The sequence below is a fragment of the Cyrtonyx montezumae genome, unplaced genomic scaffold (assembly GCF_038088225.1).
Source record: "Cyrtonyx montezumae isolate F1298 unplaced genomic scaffold, pur_monq_1.0 scaffold_9, whole genome shotgun sequence".
NCBI classification, from domain to species: Eukaryota; Metazoa; Chordata; class Aves; order Galliformes; family Odontophoridae; genus Cyrtonyx; species Cyrtonyx montezumae.
The window spans coordinates 1,732,639-1,747,474 of record NW_027072100.1 but is presented as its reverse complement, the minus strand read 5'-3'; the positions used below and the strand labels follow the sequence as shown (position 1 = coordinate 1,747,474).

The window sequence follows — 14,836 nt, the reverse complement described above, 5'->3', positions numbered from 1 at the left end:
CATTTAAACATATCCACATTTATTCCTGTCCCACATCCCTTTACATAGCAACCAAAAATTCCTGGAGCGCTCCTTAACGATTTCACACTGGTGCTTTTCCAATCAGAGTCCCAAGTGGTCTCAAGCCACGCACCCTTAACTCCAGTCAGAATCCTTCTTGTGCAGTGTTACACAGCTCACTGAGCTTTTACTCTTCAGAGGAGCAATCGAGGGGCTTCTGAAGTCTGCTGGCATGCTGGCAACACCTCACCAAAAGCTACAGCCGGAAGGTGACAGGAGATAAGCTGTCTTTGGAGGGACAGCTCTCCTTGCCACCTTCTGGGAAAGACTCTGGCTGAAGGCCTCCCAGGTCTCAGCTACAGCTCCTGGGCAGCCTCAGCCTCTGAGCTCTCCCTGACCAGATGACTGGTGAAGCTGGAAGAGACATGTTTGACAGTGTTAATGGGGAAGGAGTGAGCAGCAGAGACAAAGATTCTTCCAAGCTGCTCACACACACGGGCTGGGCTCTTGCACACCCAGCTGGAGGAGGAGCATGCTGAAGTGCATTTCCAAAACAGACGCACCTGGGTTTTTCATGAGTTCTTAAAGGTGGAAAGCAGAAGGTTGCACCCAGCTCCAGGCCTGTCCCAGTCTCCACATATCTGGCTGTGCTTGATGGGAACCCAGCCCCAGCATCCTGATATGCTACAGCAGCTGCAGGCAGGACCTCAGCCGCCTGCTTGCCTGGTGCCAGATATGGTGATGGAACTGGAGCTGGCAAACTCGTCCGTGCAGAGAGCCCAGTTTTCAGAACCTCTCCTGATTGCGATGCGTCCCTGCTGCTGCGCAGCCAGGACCGTCCCTTCATTCCCCCATGCGCTTGCAGCAAAGTGCTACAGTTCCCACTGTAGAGCTGGTGGACGCAAGGCCTCCTTGGCAGGAGGGCAACCCCATGAAACAAGAGGCCTTTTTGCCCTCATCCTCCTTCCTCGTCCTACCTTTTCCCCCAGCTTCGTCCTGCAAAAGAATGGCTTGGTGCCAGGCTGCACAGGGTATCTGACCCTGAGTGGGAGGTCCAGCAGCCTGCTATCTCCTGCTCCAACTTTCCATCCTCCAGGTCGGAGCTGAAAAGACAAAGACACGTTTGGTCAGATACTTCAGTGCCCTCACCAGCCCACCTGTGCTCCCTTTGGCAGCTGCCTTCCCACTTAGCCGGATGCCACGATGCGCAGAGAGGCACCACTCCCCGTGAGCCTTCCCCTGCGTCAGCGTGAGAAGATGCTCCTCAGCCTCCGGAGAACATCCCTGGCCCCAGAGCAGTCCCGCATACCCCAGCCTCCAGCACTCTGCCCTCTCAGAGGACTCGGCACTCACCACTTCGCTCTTCCCGCTGTCCTCAGCAGTGCATCTGGATTTCAGAAACCACCAGTGCCACAGCGCCCCATGGCTCCTTGTGGGAGCTCTCCAGGGGCTGGGACACTCCACTGCCAGACAGAATGGGGAGCTTTCTTCTGAGCGCATTTCTTCAAACGAAACTGCTGAGAGCCACCCAGCCTTCATCAACAGTGCCTGCCCTTGGGAGCCACTCTGCTGGGAGTAACTCCAGGAGAGAAGCTGGAGACAGCTGACCGAGTGGAAGATGTTGGCTCTGACCACCTCCCTAAAAGCCCACCTGAACAGAGCTCTATAAATAATGCTGAACCAAAAAAGGAAAATTTTTTGCAGGCTTAAGAAAGAATTGGAACAACGTAAAAGAGATATTATAAATTTTCCCCTTCCTGCAACAAACTCGACTAACTCTGCTAAAACTAACTCCATTGTCTCTGCTAACACTCACTCCACTAACTTTACTGTAAACACTTCTATTTACCCTCTCAGGGAAGCTCGGATGTTAACAGGAATAGGATATGTAAATGCCCCACTGGTAAGTGGGGAGGTAAGAAACTGGTAAAGGGAAATGAAATCTAATGGAAAATTCTGTTGGATAAGCAGAGCAGCTTGATCAGTTTGTGGGTCCAAATTTGTACTCATGGGACAAGGTGATGTCCACTTTGAGAATGTTATTTAATGGGGAAGTAAGAGGAATGGTTAGATGAGCTGCCGTGCAAGAATGAAAATTAAAAAAAATTAAAATAAAAGGCACCCTCCAGGTCCCAGTGCAGTCCCAGCTGGAGTGCTGTACCTATTAGCAGACCAGGGATGGGATGGCAAAAATGACGATGACAGAATGTGTATGAGGGAGTTTTGAGAAATGATAATCTTAGAAATTAAGGGAGCAGTGCCTTGGACCCAGAATTTTTCTAAAGCTTTTGAAATTCAGCAAAGTAATAGAAACAGTGTTGGGAAGGCGAGGAGGTAATCTCCTGGGCCCCCACAGCAAAGGCAAACACCAAGGAGATGTTATCACTGTGGAAAAGAAGGGCATCTTAAAAAAACGATATATGCTCTGAGCTAGAAGAATGATTATTCGCTGTTATAAGCGAAGATTAGGGGTGTCAGGGGCTTCCTGAGAGCTGGTACCACAAGGAGCCTTTGATAAACTTGGAAGTGGGGCCAATAAAGAATAAGTTGTATTTTTAGTAGACACGGGGGCAGCTAGGTCATCTTTGGCTTAAAAAATACCAGGAGTTAATTTAACAGATGCTTTAAGAACAGGGGTAGAAGGTTCGGGAACGAGGGTTCCACTTTCTGAAACTATGGAATTGAAATGGAAAGACAAAATGGTCACAGAACAGTCGTTAATAGGAGCCTGAGGCAGTGACCAATTTACAGGGCAGAGATTTAATAGTTAAATTGGGATTGGAGTTGAAAACTTGTGAAACAGCAATAAAGGTGTCCGTGAATGCATTAACCGCTGATGATGAAAAAGAGCTAAATCCAAAGGTGTGGGCAGGGGAAGGAAACCGGGGTGGACTCGCAATCACTCCCTTAAAAATAACTGTTCAAAGAGGGAGTGAAGTTGTGAAGCAGCAACAATATCCCATACTCTTAGAAGGGAGACTGGGTTTAAAACCCTGTTATGGTTTTATGATTTTTGTTGTATTATTGATATTCCACATCATAACATCATGTGGTGCATTGGGAGTTAAAGAGTTAATGCTTCAGCTCTGTGGATCGTCGATAGTTCTGGTTGTACCTGTCTCAGAAGAGAAGAACTACATTCCCCAGAGGACTTTGCATTTTTACATATTTCCGCCTAGAAGGAAAGATAAAAACTGTCTGCGCTCACGGGACTCTCTCTTCCCTTCGGGACCGAGCTCGGCAGTGGGTGTTTGTTGCAGCCGTCCGCCTTCAGCGTTAGCGTAAGGCCTTCGGTTTGTCGGACACTCTCTCTCTTGCTCATTTTGTTTGATTCATTTGCCTCAATTCCAATTATATTATATTATATTGTGTTATTTTGCTTTCTGATATCTTATTTAGTAAATTAGCTTTCCTCCTCAGATCGCTGCTGCTGTTTTGTTCTTAGGCCCATCTCCCTTCTCTTTTCCCTTTTCCCCTTCCCTGGGGTGTGGGTCCCCTGCCTCAATTGTCACGGTACCGGGTCAAACCGTCCTGCAAACTGGTGACAAACCCGTAATACACTGGATAAGGATGGTCTCCTGGAACTTTGTATGTTGCCTTATAACACACCAGTTTTACCAGTACGAAAGGCAGATGGCACGTACTGGTTGGTACAAGATCTGAGAAAAATTAATGAAATAGTTCTCAAAAGACACCTTGTGGATCCTAACCCTTACACTGTAATGAGCCAGATCCCACATGAACATAAATGGTTCAACAAAATAGATTTAAAAGATACCTTCTGGACTTGCCCTTTGGGTCCACAGAATTGAGACCTTTATGCCGTTGAATGGCAAGACCCAGAAACAGGGTGAAAGCGGCAATATAGGTGGACTGTTTTGTCCCAGGGGTTCACAGAATCACCTAATCTGTTTGGATAAGCACTGGAAGAAGTTTGAAAAAGTTCCACGCTGAAGAAGAGGTAAAGCTGTTACAGGCTAGAGAAGAAATGAAGTTATTACAGTATGCAGATGACTCGCTGATTTGTGGTGCAGAGGAATACCACAGATAAACTCCTGAATTTCCTGGGAAAACGTGGGTTAATGGTGTCTAAAAGTAAATTGCAGTATGTGGAAAAAGAAGTCAGGTACCTCGGACATGATATTTCCAAGGGCAGACAGAGAATAAATCCTGAATGAATTCAGGGCATTGTGCAGCTTCCTCTGCCTGAGACGAAGAGGGAGTTGCAAAAATTTCTAGGTCTAATTGGATACTGCAGAATATGGATAGAAGCATATGCACAGAAAACAAAGACATTGTATCTTAAACTAAAATTGTTAAACTTAAAATCTGAAACTTAAAATTGTTTCCCTCCAAGAGGGAATGCAGGAGAAGGTTGCGCCATCCTCCTGGCCTGTCCTGGTCTCCACATATCTGGCTGTGCCAGATGGGCACCTGGTCCCGGCATCCCGACACGCTGCCAGCAGCTGCAGGCAGGGCCCCAGCCGCCTGCTTGCCCTGTGCCAGATACGGTGATGGAAATGGTGCTGGCAAGCTCATCCATGTGGAGAGCCCTGTTTTCAGAACCTCTCCTGATTGCCAGGCACTGCCATTGGCAAGTCCTGTGTTGCGTCCCTGCTGCGCAGCCAGGAGCGCCCTACATTCCCACACGTGCTTGGAGCAAAGTGCTGCAGATCCCACTGTAGAGGTGGTGGCCACAAGGCCTCCTTGGCAGAAGGGCAACCCCATGAAACAAGAGACCTTTTTGACCCTGTCCTCCTCCTCTCACCTTTTCCCCCAGCTTTGTCCTGCAGAAGACAAGCGCATGGCCTTCTACAAATCTGAGAGCTTCTCTCACCACTTGGAGTGATAATGAGGTTTGCTACAATCCATTCACTGCATTATTACTATATTAATAAATACCTTTTTTGTGTTGTGTGTTTGGGACAATCTCCACTAGAGCAAGTAGCTCGTAGTCCCATCCAACTCTGTGCCATCCCCAGGATGGGGCAGCCACAACTTCCCTGGGCAGCTTGTTGGCTGTGCCTCGGCATCGTCATATTGAGGAAGTCCTTCTTCAAAGCTACTGTGAAACCTACACTATCGAACTGGCTATGCGGAGCCCTCGCGGCAGCTGCAGCTCCTCTTAAAGCAGTGACGGGCACAGGGCCCGCAGGGATGGCACAGAGGCGGTGTCAGGTGGGGTCACGGAAAGACTGCCGCGGAGGGCGGTGGGCACGGCCCCGAGCTGCCGGAGCTCAGGGAGCGCTAGGACAGCTCTCAGCCGTAGCGTTTGGGTGGTGCCGTGCGGAGCACGGAATATTCCGCGGTTTTGGACTCCCGGCCGACAGAACAGCCCCGCTCGCGCTGCGGCCAACACAGGACATGCGACGCAGCCGTGTCCGCTCCGCGCGGCCCTCGGAACCCCCCCAGCCCGCCGCCTCCGGGACCTCCGAGAGCGGGAAACGAGCCCGTTCCGCGAGGACGGGCCGGCAAAGAAAGATGGAGCCCTGCTACAGCCGCGGTGCCGCGCAGGAACCGGAGGCCGCCGCGAGCCCCTCCGGTTTTCCGCAGCGGCGCGCGGGTACCGCAGGGACGGGACCCCGTCCAGGGCCCCATCCAGGGAAGCTCCCCGTGCCCCCCCTCCCCCGACACACCTCGCTCTGCCCGGCCCAGCGGAGGAAGAGGCGTTGCCGCGGCCGCCTCCTCCCAGTTCCGCCGTCCCCGCGCAGCCGCAGCCCGCGCCGCCGGGCCGGAGCGCTGCCCCGAGCCCCGCCGCGCTGCCATGGCGCCGAGGCGGCGCCGGGGCCTGGCCGCGGCGGGCTCCCTGCTGCCGCTGCTCTGCGCGTTGCTCCGCGCCGCCGCCGACACCAGCGCCGGCCGGGTGGGTGCCGGTCGCGTCGCTGTGGGCTGCGGGGTGGCTCTACCGGGAGGCCGCGGAGTTCCGCAGGCGGGAGCGGGGGGCGGCCGAGGGCGGGCAGGGCAGGGCAGGGCCGGGCCGGGAGGCGCCCCCCGACCGCCCCGCTCCGCTCCGCTCCGCTCCGGCCGCGTCCCCGCACCCGGGCGCTGTCGGCATCGCTCCGGCAGCTGCTCCGTGCCTCGCCGCTCCGCGAGCAGCCTGCCCGCCTGGGGGCCGCCGCCCATTGGGTTCTGAGGTGCGGCCTCGCTCCCTGGCGGCTCCTCTGTCCGTGTCCGAGCTCCTTTCCCGAGCGCGTTCGTCTTTCGGGGGCGAATCGGCTGTCGAAGCTCGCCGTGCCCGGCTGCGTACACCCAAGAGGAGCGTGCGGTGCTGCGCTGCGGGCCGTGCCCCGACCCCGCCGGTTGGGCCGGGCTGGGGTCGAGCGGGGCCGCGGGCTCCGGTGAGACGGTCGGTGTCCTGTGCGTATCGGGGGCCAAGTTGAGGTGCGGGGCAGCGCAGGTAGTGCCCTGTATGCGAGCAGTTCTGCGACTCGAGCTGTTGGCGATGCCTTTGGTGACTGCACTGCGAGTCCAGTTACTAAATGAGCTTTGACACCACCAGCCGTGGTGCTGTGTTGTGCTGCTTTTCCATCCGTGGAAACAAAGCCTTTCTGTCTCAATTGCATCTTCTTAGAAAGAAATGGGGGTTGCTCTTCTCCCATGCTCCTCCCGAGCCCCTCTCCTGTGCTGCGTCAGGTAAAGGGGGATGTGCCCCCCTTCCCTCCCTGCTCTCAGCATCGTCAGTGCTCGTGTGTTGGTGGCAACATTCCTTGGGTATGTTATCCTCCTGGCGGGAGAAAGCTGTTGGGCTCTCTGTAGGGCTTGTAGTAATGGTGGTCTAAGCAAGTGTTGCTTCAGACACCTGGGTAGTATGAAAATCTTATAAATCTCTCTTTGGAATATGGAGCGTGCCAGGGCAGTTGGGCACCTTTCTGTTTGGTTATTAATGCTTCAGGTTTCCTTGCTGCGTTTCTGGATGTTGGGGACCTGAGTCTTCCCCAGTTAGTTGGTGAGAACTCTGGCTGTTCCTGATTGCCAGGCCTGCATCATCCAGTTAGGACAGATGGTTGCTGGGTCTTCCCAGAGATCAGCTGCTGCTCCCAAAGCTCACTGAAAAAGAGAGGCTGTTATGTTTATTGTGCTAGTTTGTCGCTCTTTCTTTTGAAAAAAGAAAAAAAAATTGTTTGCTTCAGTTTGTTAAGCTGAAAACTTACTGTGGCAGAAACTTACAATCTGTTTCTTTCTTTTTCAGGGTTGGCTAAAAACTTACGGCTACTTGCTTCCATCTGACAGCCAGATGTCTGCCGCGCAGTCAGGAAAAGCTGTGCAGTCTGCAGTGGCCACTATGCAGCAGTTTTATGGGATCCCAGTTACAGGAGTTTTGGACCAAACAACTCTTGAGTAAGATTAATGTGGGCTCATTTGATTTTTCACTCTCACAGCCTTGACTCATTACCTGGGTAGTTATCCCAGGTGCCAGAAGTCCTCAGAAGAGATAGATTTGCCTGACTGAGCCCCATCAGAGAAGTGTCAGTGTTTGCAAGGAGGTGTCCTTGATGAACATGTGGACAACTCCAGCTTGTAATTATTGTCAGCAGTGCTGTTTGGGAGTGTGAGAAGCTCTTGTTAAATGTCATTCTTTGTATGGCAATTCCTATTGCTAGTGCAAAGGTGAAGTGTGAGGCTTCTGAAGGCAGTGAACATCAAGGGTTTCATTTATTGCATTTCTGTCTAGACCTAGGTGAAAATCTGGCTCCAGAAATGGCCAGTAATAGAGTATTTCTTAATGATTTGGAGCAGTGGATCTGCATCGATGCTTCTCTGGAGAGTTCCGGTTCCGAGTCGAAGTGAGTTGCAGTAGGCTATGTTGAAGCAGAGCTAGAGGAGAGCAAGGCTCTGTATGTGTAGCTGATGTATAGAAGCTTGAAGGTGGAATGCTTGTGAGTTGGAATAGAGCGGTGAAGAAGGGGCCATGAGCAGCTGCTGCTTTCTGGGTGGTGGGCGAAGAGAGCAAACTGCATGTGGAAGCCCCTGCTTTAGTGAGCAAAAGAATTTTTATGGAGGAAAAGAAGGTGATGCCCCTGTTTTACTCAGTGTATGTAAGGCTGATTTCATCTCGGTGTGGAGACCCAGTGGCTGATGGTGGAAAAAGCTGTGTTCTGTCTTCTGAAACAAGTCTTCAAAGGCTTGAAAACTGCAACCAAGTGTGTGTGTGTGCTCTGTAGGATTGTGCTGTTGCTGTGTGTAACCAGTAGGTTTGTTTGTTGTATGACAGGGATGAGCAGGAGTACCTAACTTAGGAGTCAGGCTAAAGAAAAAAGAAGTCCTAACTGCTGTGAGCCTGTATTTCATCTGGGAGAGAGAGGAGGATCTCCCTGGGCCCCCTGGGGCTCTGTTAGCTACTCAGACCCAGCTGTGGAAAGTCTCACTGTTCTGGAAGCTGAGCAGAGGAGGAAAAACCTGCAAGGCAGACGGGCTCTAAGGTCTCTGAGATAGTCAGGCACTTGCTGAATTGTTATTTCAGTCATTGTTATATCAGCCTGTGATACAGGCTTGGAGATTGGATTTGTGAAGTTTTCTGTCACTTCTGTTGGTGTCATAAGCTCTGTGCCTTTTAAAAGTTTGGTGTGCTGGATCAGCATGCAATTGATCAGCATGCAAAACTATTAGTTTCTGTGGCTTCTTTGTTAGGCAGAAAATTCTGTATCTTCTATTTACACTTATTATACAAGCCTCATGTTCTTTATCTCCATCTCCACGTGCAAACCCTGAGCTTGAGCTTTCTTCCAAGAGTGGTATCCAAGTGTGTGGAAGCTACTATACAAGTCCTGGCAGTGGGAGAGGGAAATAGGAAGGAAGAAGGCCATTGCTGCGGCTTTCTGGTTCTAATAGGGAAGGTCACCACCTTCAGCAGCGTTCAGCAGGGGTGGATGTCTTGAGGAAAGAGGTTGAGGGTGTATGATTTCCTGTGAGAAGAGTGTAGGAGAATACTTAGAACAGCCACCTCCTACTCTGCATTCAGCAGCACCTCAGCAAACTTTGCCTGCAGTAAGTGGGTTGAATAGTAATTTGATTTAACAGCTAAGCAACCATATAACCCTGGGAGTGTGCAGGGAGGGAATGCACGCTAGCACCTAACAGAAGTGCTCGCTATTATATTTCTCATGATCACATAGACCTGAGGGGAACCAGGAAGTAGTCTTGTGTTAGATGTGTCTTGCATGCTTTCTGCATCATCTTGAGGCTGTAGGTCAGAGAACCACAGAATTGCAGGGGCTGGAAGGGACCTCTAGAGATTATCTAGTCCAACCCCCGAGGTCCCTCACCTTGAGCTGCAAGATGCAGCTGTATAATTCTGTTATTTACCTTAAGCCACCTACTTAACAGTAGCAGACCAAGAATGACAGCTTCCTCTATACAGGAGAGGCTAGTGAAGGACTTGGAGCCTGAACTGGCAAAAGCGTCTGTGTCTGGTCAAGAGCTGGCTGTCCCAGCTGTAGGAAATTACCCATTGTTCTGTATGCCAAGCAGCTGGAGGATTGCAGTAGTCTATACTTCAGCAGTGCGATGAAGAACATCTGATTGCCAAATGCTCTCAGTGCCCTATTTAAAATGAAATTGCCTAGTTGCAGCCAGGTGGTGTAGTGTAACCTGGCTGGCAGCTCAGCACCTTCCAGCTGCTAGATCACTGCACCCATATGGGAGGGAGAATTAGAAGGGTGAAGTGTGAGAACTGGTGGGTTGAGACATTGTGCTAGGTAAATTAGAAGCTGCACACAGCTGTCATTTGCTGGGAAAGCAGGGTTTCTTGGGAAGACAAACACTGTCAGTCTGACTGTTTTCCCCCATTCCTCCTTCTCTACCCCCAGCTTTTATCACTGAGTGTAATAACATATGGCACGGAATATCCCTTGGTCTGTTTGGGTCAGCTGTCCAGGTTCTGTACACCCCAGCTCCTCACTGGCATGGCAGCACAAGAAGTTGAAATGCACTTGACTCTCTCCACATAATTCTGTAGCAACTAAAAGATTGGTGTGTGAAGAGAAATAACTCTTGCCCTGACAAAATCAGGACACTAGATAATCAGGCATTTTGTATTAGATGTATTTTGAACAACATGTAGCTGAGCTCTGGAATAAGCTGTGGTACACTAATGGGAGTTCAGTCAGGCCTATGTACAATGGGATCCAAAAAGGAAAGAGACAGCTGTGCATGGGGAAAGCCTGCTGGCAGCTCTGCAAGTGCTTATGCCATAGAAGTATTGACTCAGTGAAGTTTTTAAAGCCCAGAGCAGTTATTGCAGCTGACCTCTGTCTTCCACGTGATACTGGGAGAGATAAAATAGAAGATAGCTTTCTGACAGTGTAATCAGGACCCAGCGAGAGTGATGCTGAGAAGATCAGAGTTCTCGTGAAGCTCGTGAAAGAAAAACCTAATTCACACTGCAGTTTGTATATGGTTGTGCTAAAAACTAACATATTAGCAGGAGCTTCCTATACATGAGTGACACCCAAAGAGACAAGGGTTACTGGCAGGAGCTGTGAGAGTTGGGTGGCTGTGACACCCAGGTTTCAGCATCCTGTTCTGGTGGCTACAGACAGTCGTAGTCAGTAGGTGGGAGGGGTGTGTTGGCACTCATTTCGTTTTCTCCAGTGAGTTCTGCCTTGGAGCAGCTTTTGTTGGTGTTGATTTTCTTTTGATCAGAACAGTAGTACTTCAACCAAGGAGGAGCAGGTGCAGTAGGTGAGAAGAGAACTTGATCCCAGCGTATACGCACATGCAGTCTGGGACATGGTCCCTCGTGGTGTTATCATTGTTCAGTTGTTGGCAAGAATAAGGGCCAACTGTCCCTGGTATCTCTTTCCAAAAGGAAAAATGAAGCCTTCTTGGTGTGCTGATGTGTGTAGAATGCCAGCAGGGATGGAGTTTATAGCTCTGCACAAGAAGAGAATCACAGAATGCTGAGCCTTAGTGTATTCTTCATTCCCAGGGGGTCTTCTGGTCGCCATCAAATTCTCTGAATCTCATTTCCAAACTCTTCATTAGCTTCTTTTTCACTCTTTGGCTCCTCCAGGTGGATGAGGAAGCCTCGATGTGGAGTTCCGGATCATCCCCACCTAGGCCATAGCCGGAGGAAAAAGCGATACGCGCTAACAGGGCAAAAATGGAGGCAGAAGCATATAACCTACAGGTACAGTCCCCTGACCTGCTCTTTATATTTGAGGGAAAAGAAGTGTTTTAAGTTTATTCAGAATGCAAATTGCCTTAGAAATCTAAATGCTGATGAAATGTAACCCTTCCACTGCAGCTAAGATTGGAGTCAGCATGACTCTAACCCTTAAATCACATCTTCTCAAACAATTGCTCCCCTTGAAGCAAAAGTAATGTTACTGTCTAAAGGAATCGTGCTTTGTCCCTCCACTGATTTTTTTGTCCCTACAACATTCTACTGCATATTTGTTTTTGCAGTGTTTTTAATTTTGCTTTTGTCCAGGCTTAGTCTGTTAAGAAAAGATGCTGAAGATAAACAAGAGTAAAATGAATGTTACCTGGTGAAGGTTGCTTTCCAGAGAAGCCTTTGTGTTAGTCATTTTTGCTCTTTGCTTTTGAATGGTGTCCATGACCGTTTGTCATTATTAAAAGAAAATGTTAAGCCCTCATGAATGAGAGTTTCAGAAGTACAACCTTCTAATTTCTGAGGAAGTAATACTTAGGAATGAGGTGCAAAGGAGAAGGTATGGATGAGCAGAGTTTAGATGGAAAGAAAGAGATCTGCAGTGAAGAGGTAGAAATATGAGTGAATGGCGTGGAGAATTTGCCTGAGTGTATATATAGCAAGAGAGATGACAGTGTAAAGGGAAGGAGAATTAGGGTCTGTGGAGTTTCAGTAATTCTGCGGAGGGAGGAGAATTCTTCCACTCAGCAGTGAGGGAGTAATGGGAGTGGTAAGAGGGACTATTTCTGGAGCCTACTTCAAATCTTTCACCAAAAATTACTCCTTTAATTGAAATGATGAAGGGATACCCTCTATATGTGAGGATGTGAGAGGCAGAATATGCTTCTGACGTTTAGGGGACTTTAGGGGAATTTATTATATACTCACATAAATGAAAGCTGCAGGTAGCTGGTTGGCAGAATGCTTCACTTTTGCCGTTGTTGAGTTTGTAGCATTTTTCCAGTTTTTGTGTGACATCGCAGTGTTGGTCGTCTTGTTTTACCACTAAATTTATTTCAGAATGCTTCATCTTTCATTCTATTAAATTGAACTGGTTTCATTAAACACTGGCAGTGGTTGCCTTACCACAGATGGATGTTTCATGTTCCTTGAGCCAAGTTTAGTAGGCTTTGAGTCTGCTATATATCCACCAACAAACAAAACCAAACCTCCAAGCGCAGCACTCTTTTTGCTGAAGGTTACAATTGTGAGACATTTCTCTGCTCCTATGCTATGAGGTGTGCTTTGAGAGTAATGCCTCCTATTTTGTGCTGTTGGTCCACAATGTCAGAGGTGAAAGTTGAAGGGATGGCAGTAGAGGTTGAACCTGCCCACCGCTACCCTGTTCCATTTTGTTGCTTTGTGACAGACAGTAGCGGAGGGGCAGTCTGACAAAATGGCTTCTGACATGGAAACGTGTATGGAGCAAAGGTGTGGAATTTAGCTCCTCTCTGTGGGAAAATGATGCCCATTGACACTCATTGATACTTGGCAAACGTTTAGGGATGCCAGACAGGGAATGTGAGCACAGTGAGCTGGTGGTGGTGGTACACTTCAGCAGTGGCGACAGTGCCACATTCCAGATAGCCATGCAGACTTTTGAGGACCTCATACAGGCTCCTGTTCATCAGAGGCAAAAATGCAGAGCTAGTGGTGGTGACTACGCTGAAAAATAGTATTTTGTAGTTGAGAATTCACTCTTTCAGGTAGTGTCATTGTGCTCTTTGTACCTGTTGTAGTTTCCATGGCAATAAATGGGAGGCATTGCTCTAAGAGGGACGTGTATTTTTTATTAACTCCAGCATTAGCTGTCATGGACGACAGTGAACGTTTAGCCTGAAAAGATTTACTGAAAGCTTTGTTTCTCAAAAAAATTTTACTAGTCAGGTGTTTTCATACATTGGGTTCCATTTTAGTGTGGTGTTTTCAGGAAAAATCTGGATAATTTTCTTGTTTTTAAACTTAGTTCCTCAGCTCTGTTTGTGAGGATTTGGAAGAGTATCAACAGTTATAAAGTGATATAAGATGAACCTCAGTACTGGGATTGTTCATAATAATAAATGTGGCCAAGATCAAGGCTGTTATTTTGTTGGTTACTTTATGTGTAACAGTGAAACTTGGCATGGCCCGAGTAGTCTCTGCAGTAAGTACAAATGCTATGGATGAGTACTGGACTTGTGTTGTCTTGAATGGAGTCTGCATTTCTAAACACTCTTTCTGTCTCATTCACAGTGTACACAACTATACCCCCAAGGTTGGAGAGCTTGATACAAGGAGAGCCATTCGTCAGGCATTTGATGTTTGGCAGAGAGTGACACCACTTACCTTTGAAGAGGTCCCTTACCATGAAATTAAAAATGACAGGAAGGAGGCAGATATTATGATATTTTTTGCCTCTGGTTTCCATGGAGACAGTTCTCCGTTTGATGGAGAAGGTGGATTCCTAGCTCACGCTTATTTTCCTGGACCGGGAATAGGTGGAGACACTCACTTTGATTCAGATGAGCCATGGACCCTGGGAAATTCCAATCATGATGGTAAGAGTGCAAGTTGTTTTTCGGAATAAGAAAAAGTTGAATGTAAGCACACTAACAGGCTTATATCTGGGAGTTGCTTAGCAGAGCCTTCCCTTCCCTAACGGTGGTTTAGGTGTGTTCTAAAGCATGTATGCTGTCGCAAATGGATGAATCACCTCATTAGTAGGTTTGTGAGTGCATGCCCCTGTGAGCATGTGTATATGCTGAGGATTGAACAGAGGTGTGGTGAGATCTGGGCCACTGATGCTGCAGAGGGTCGGTTTACCCGAGGGACAAGATGAACAGGAGGAGGATCATGGACTGTAAACTGTGTCCCACGGAATTCTTAGCGTGGGTGAATAGCTGGTTGTAGTGATGAATAGAAAACTGAGAGATTGAAGGCAGATGTATTTCAAATAGTTTGAGTCTCTGTTTATTTTGCCACAGTCGGGGTACAGTCATTATTCCTTATGTCAGAGGATGGGGCTGGATGCCTGCTTAAGGATGGCGGATGATTAGAGGAACTGTTCTTTTGATACTTTGCACCTTTATCTTACTGACAACTGACTGTGCACTTTCTGATTTATTTTAAAAACCTCTGATTCAGGGTTGTGGTAACTTGTGAAAATTAAGTTGGAAAAGCAGAATTTGACAGTGATCTTGAATTTCCACCGACTTTAACGTGCTGGAAAGAGCATGGATTCAAGAATCATATTTTGAACATTTTATGGGATTAGAAGTTTTTGGCATGTAAATGACTTGATTTTGAAGCATCATAAATGTGCAGTAGCCTTTGTGTGGCTACTAGGAATGTCTAGGAACATATGGAGCAGTGGTGCCTTTCCTCAGAACTGACAGTGTTCTTGTGGCAGCTTTCTGTCAGAATGGAATGCCAATGGAGAAAATCCCTGAGTTTTGAGTTGATACCTATCAGATCATCTTTGATAAGAAATAGAGCTGCTAAATTCAATATGGAAATGCTAATTTGAATGAAAGTAGCTGTTATGAGAGAATTATTTTCTCAGGGAAAGAGAAGGATTCTTTCCTGGCATGTTTAAATGATTAAATTGAGGTTGTAGCCTGTGGGCTGTGGAGAGTGTGGGAGATGATGGTGTGGTGGAGAAGCACTCTGCTGTCTTTGAGATGTTATGAATTTTAATTCATTTAA

At 48.3% G+C, this 14,836-nt stretch overlaps 1 protein-coding gene across 1 annotated transcript in view; it reads left to right on the top strand.

Annotated features, from left to right (window-relative positions):
- The first annotated feature begins 5,764 nt into the window (after positions 1–5,764).
- MMP24 (matrix metallopeptidase 24) overlaps positions 5,765–14,836 on the top strand; it is a 43,533-nt gene continuing 34,461 nt past the window's right edge. The window contains exons 1-4 of the mRNA XM_065754076.1: positions 5,765–5,863; positions 7,190–7,338; positions 11,012–11,128; positions 13,385–13,689. Of these exons, the coding sequence (XP_065610148.1) occupies positions 5,765–5,863; positions 7,190–7,338; positions 11,012–11,128; positions 13,385–13,689 (670 nt within the window). The remainder of the gene's footprint in view (positions 5,864–7,189; positions 7,339–11,011; positions 11,129–13,384; positions 13,690–14,836) is intronic.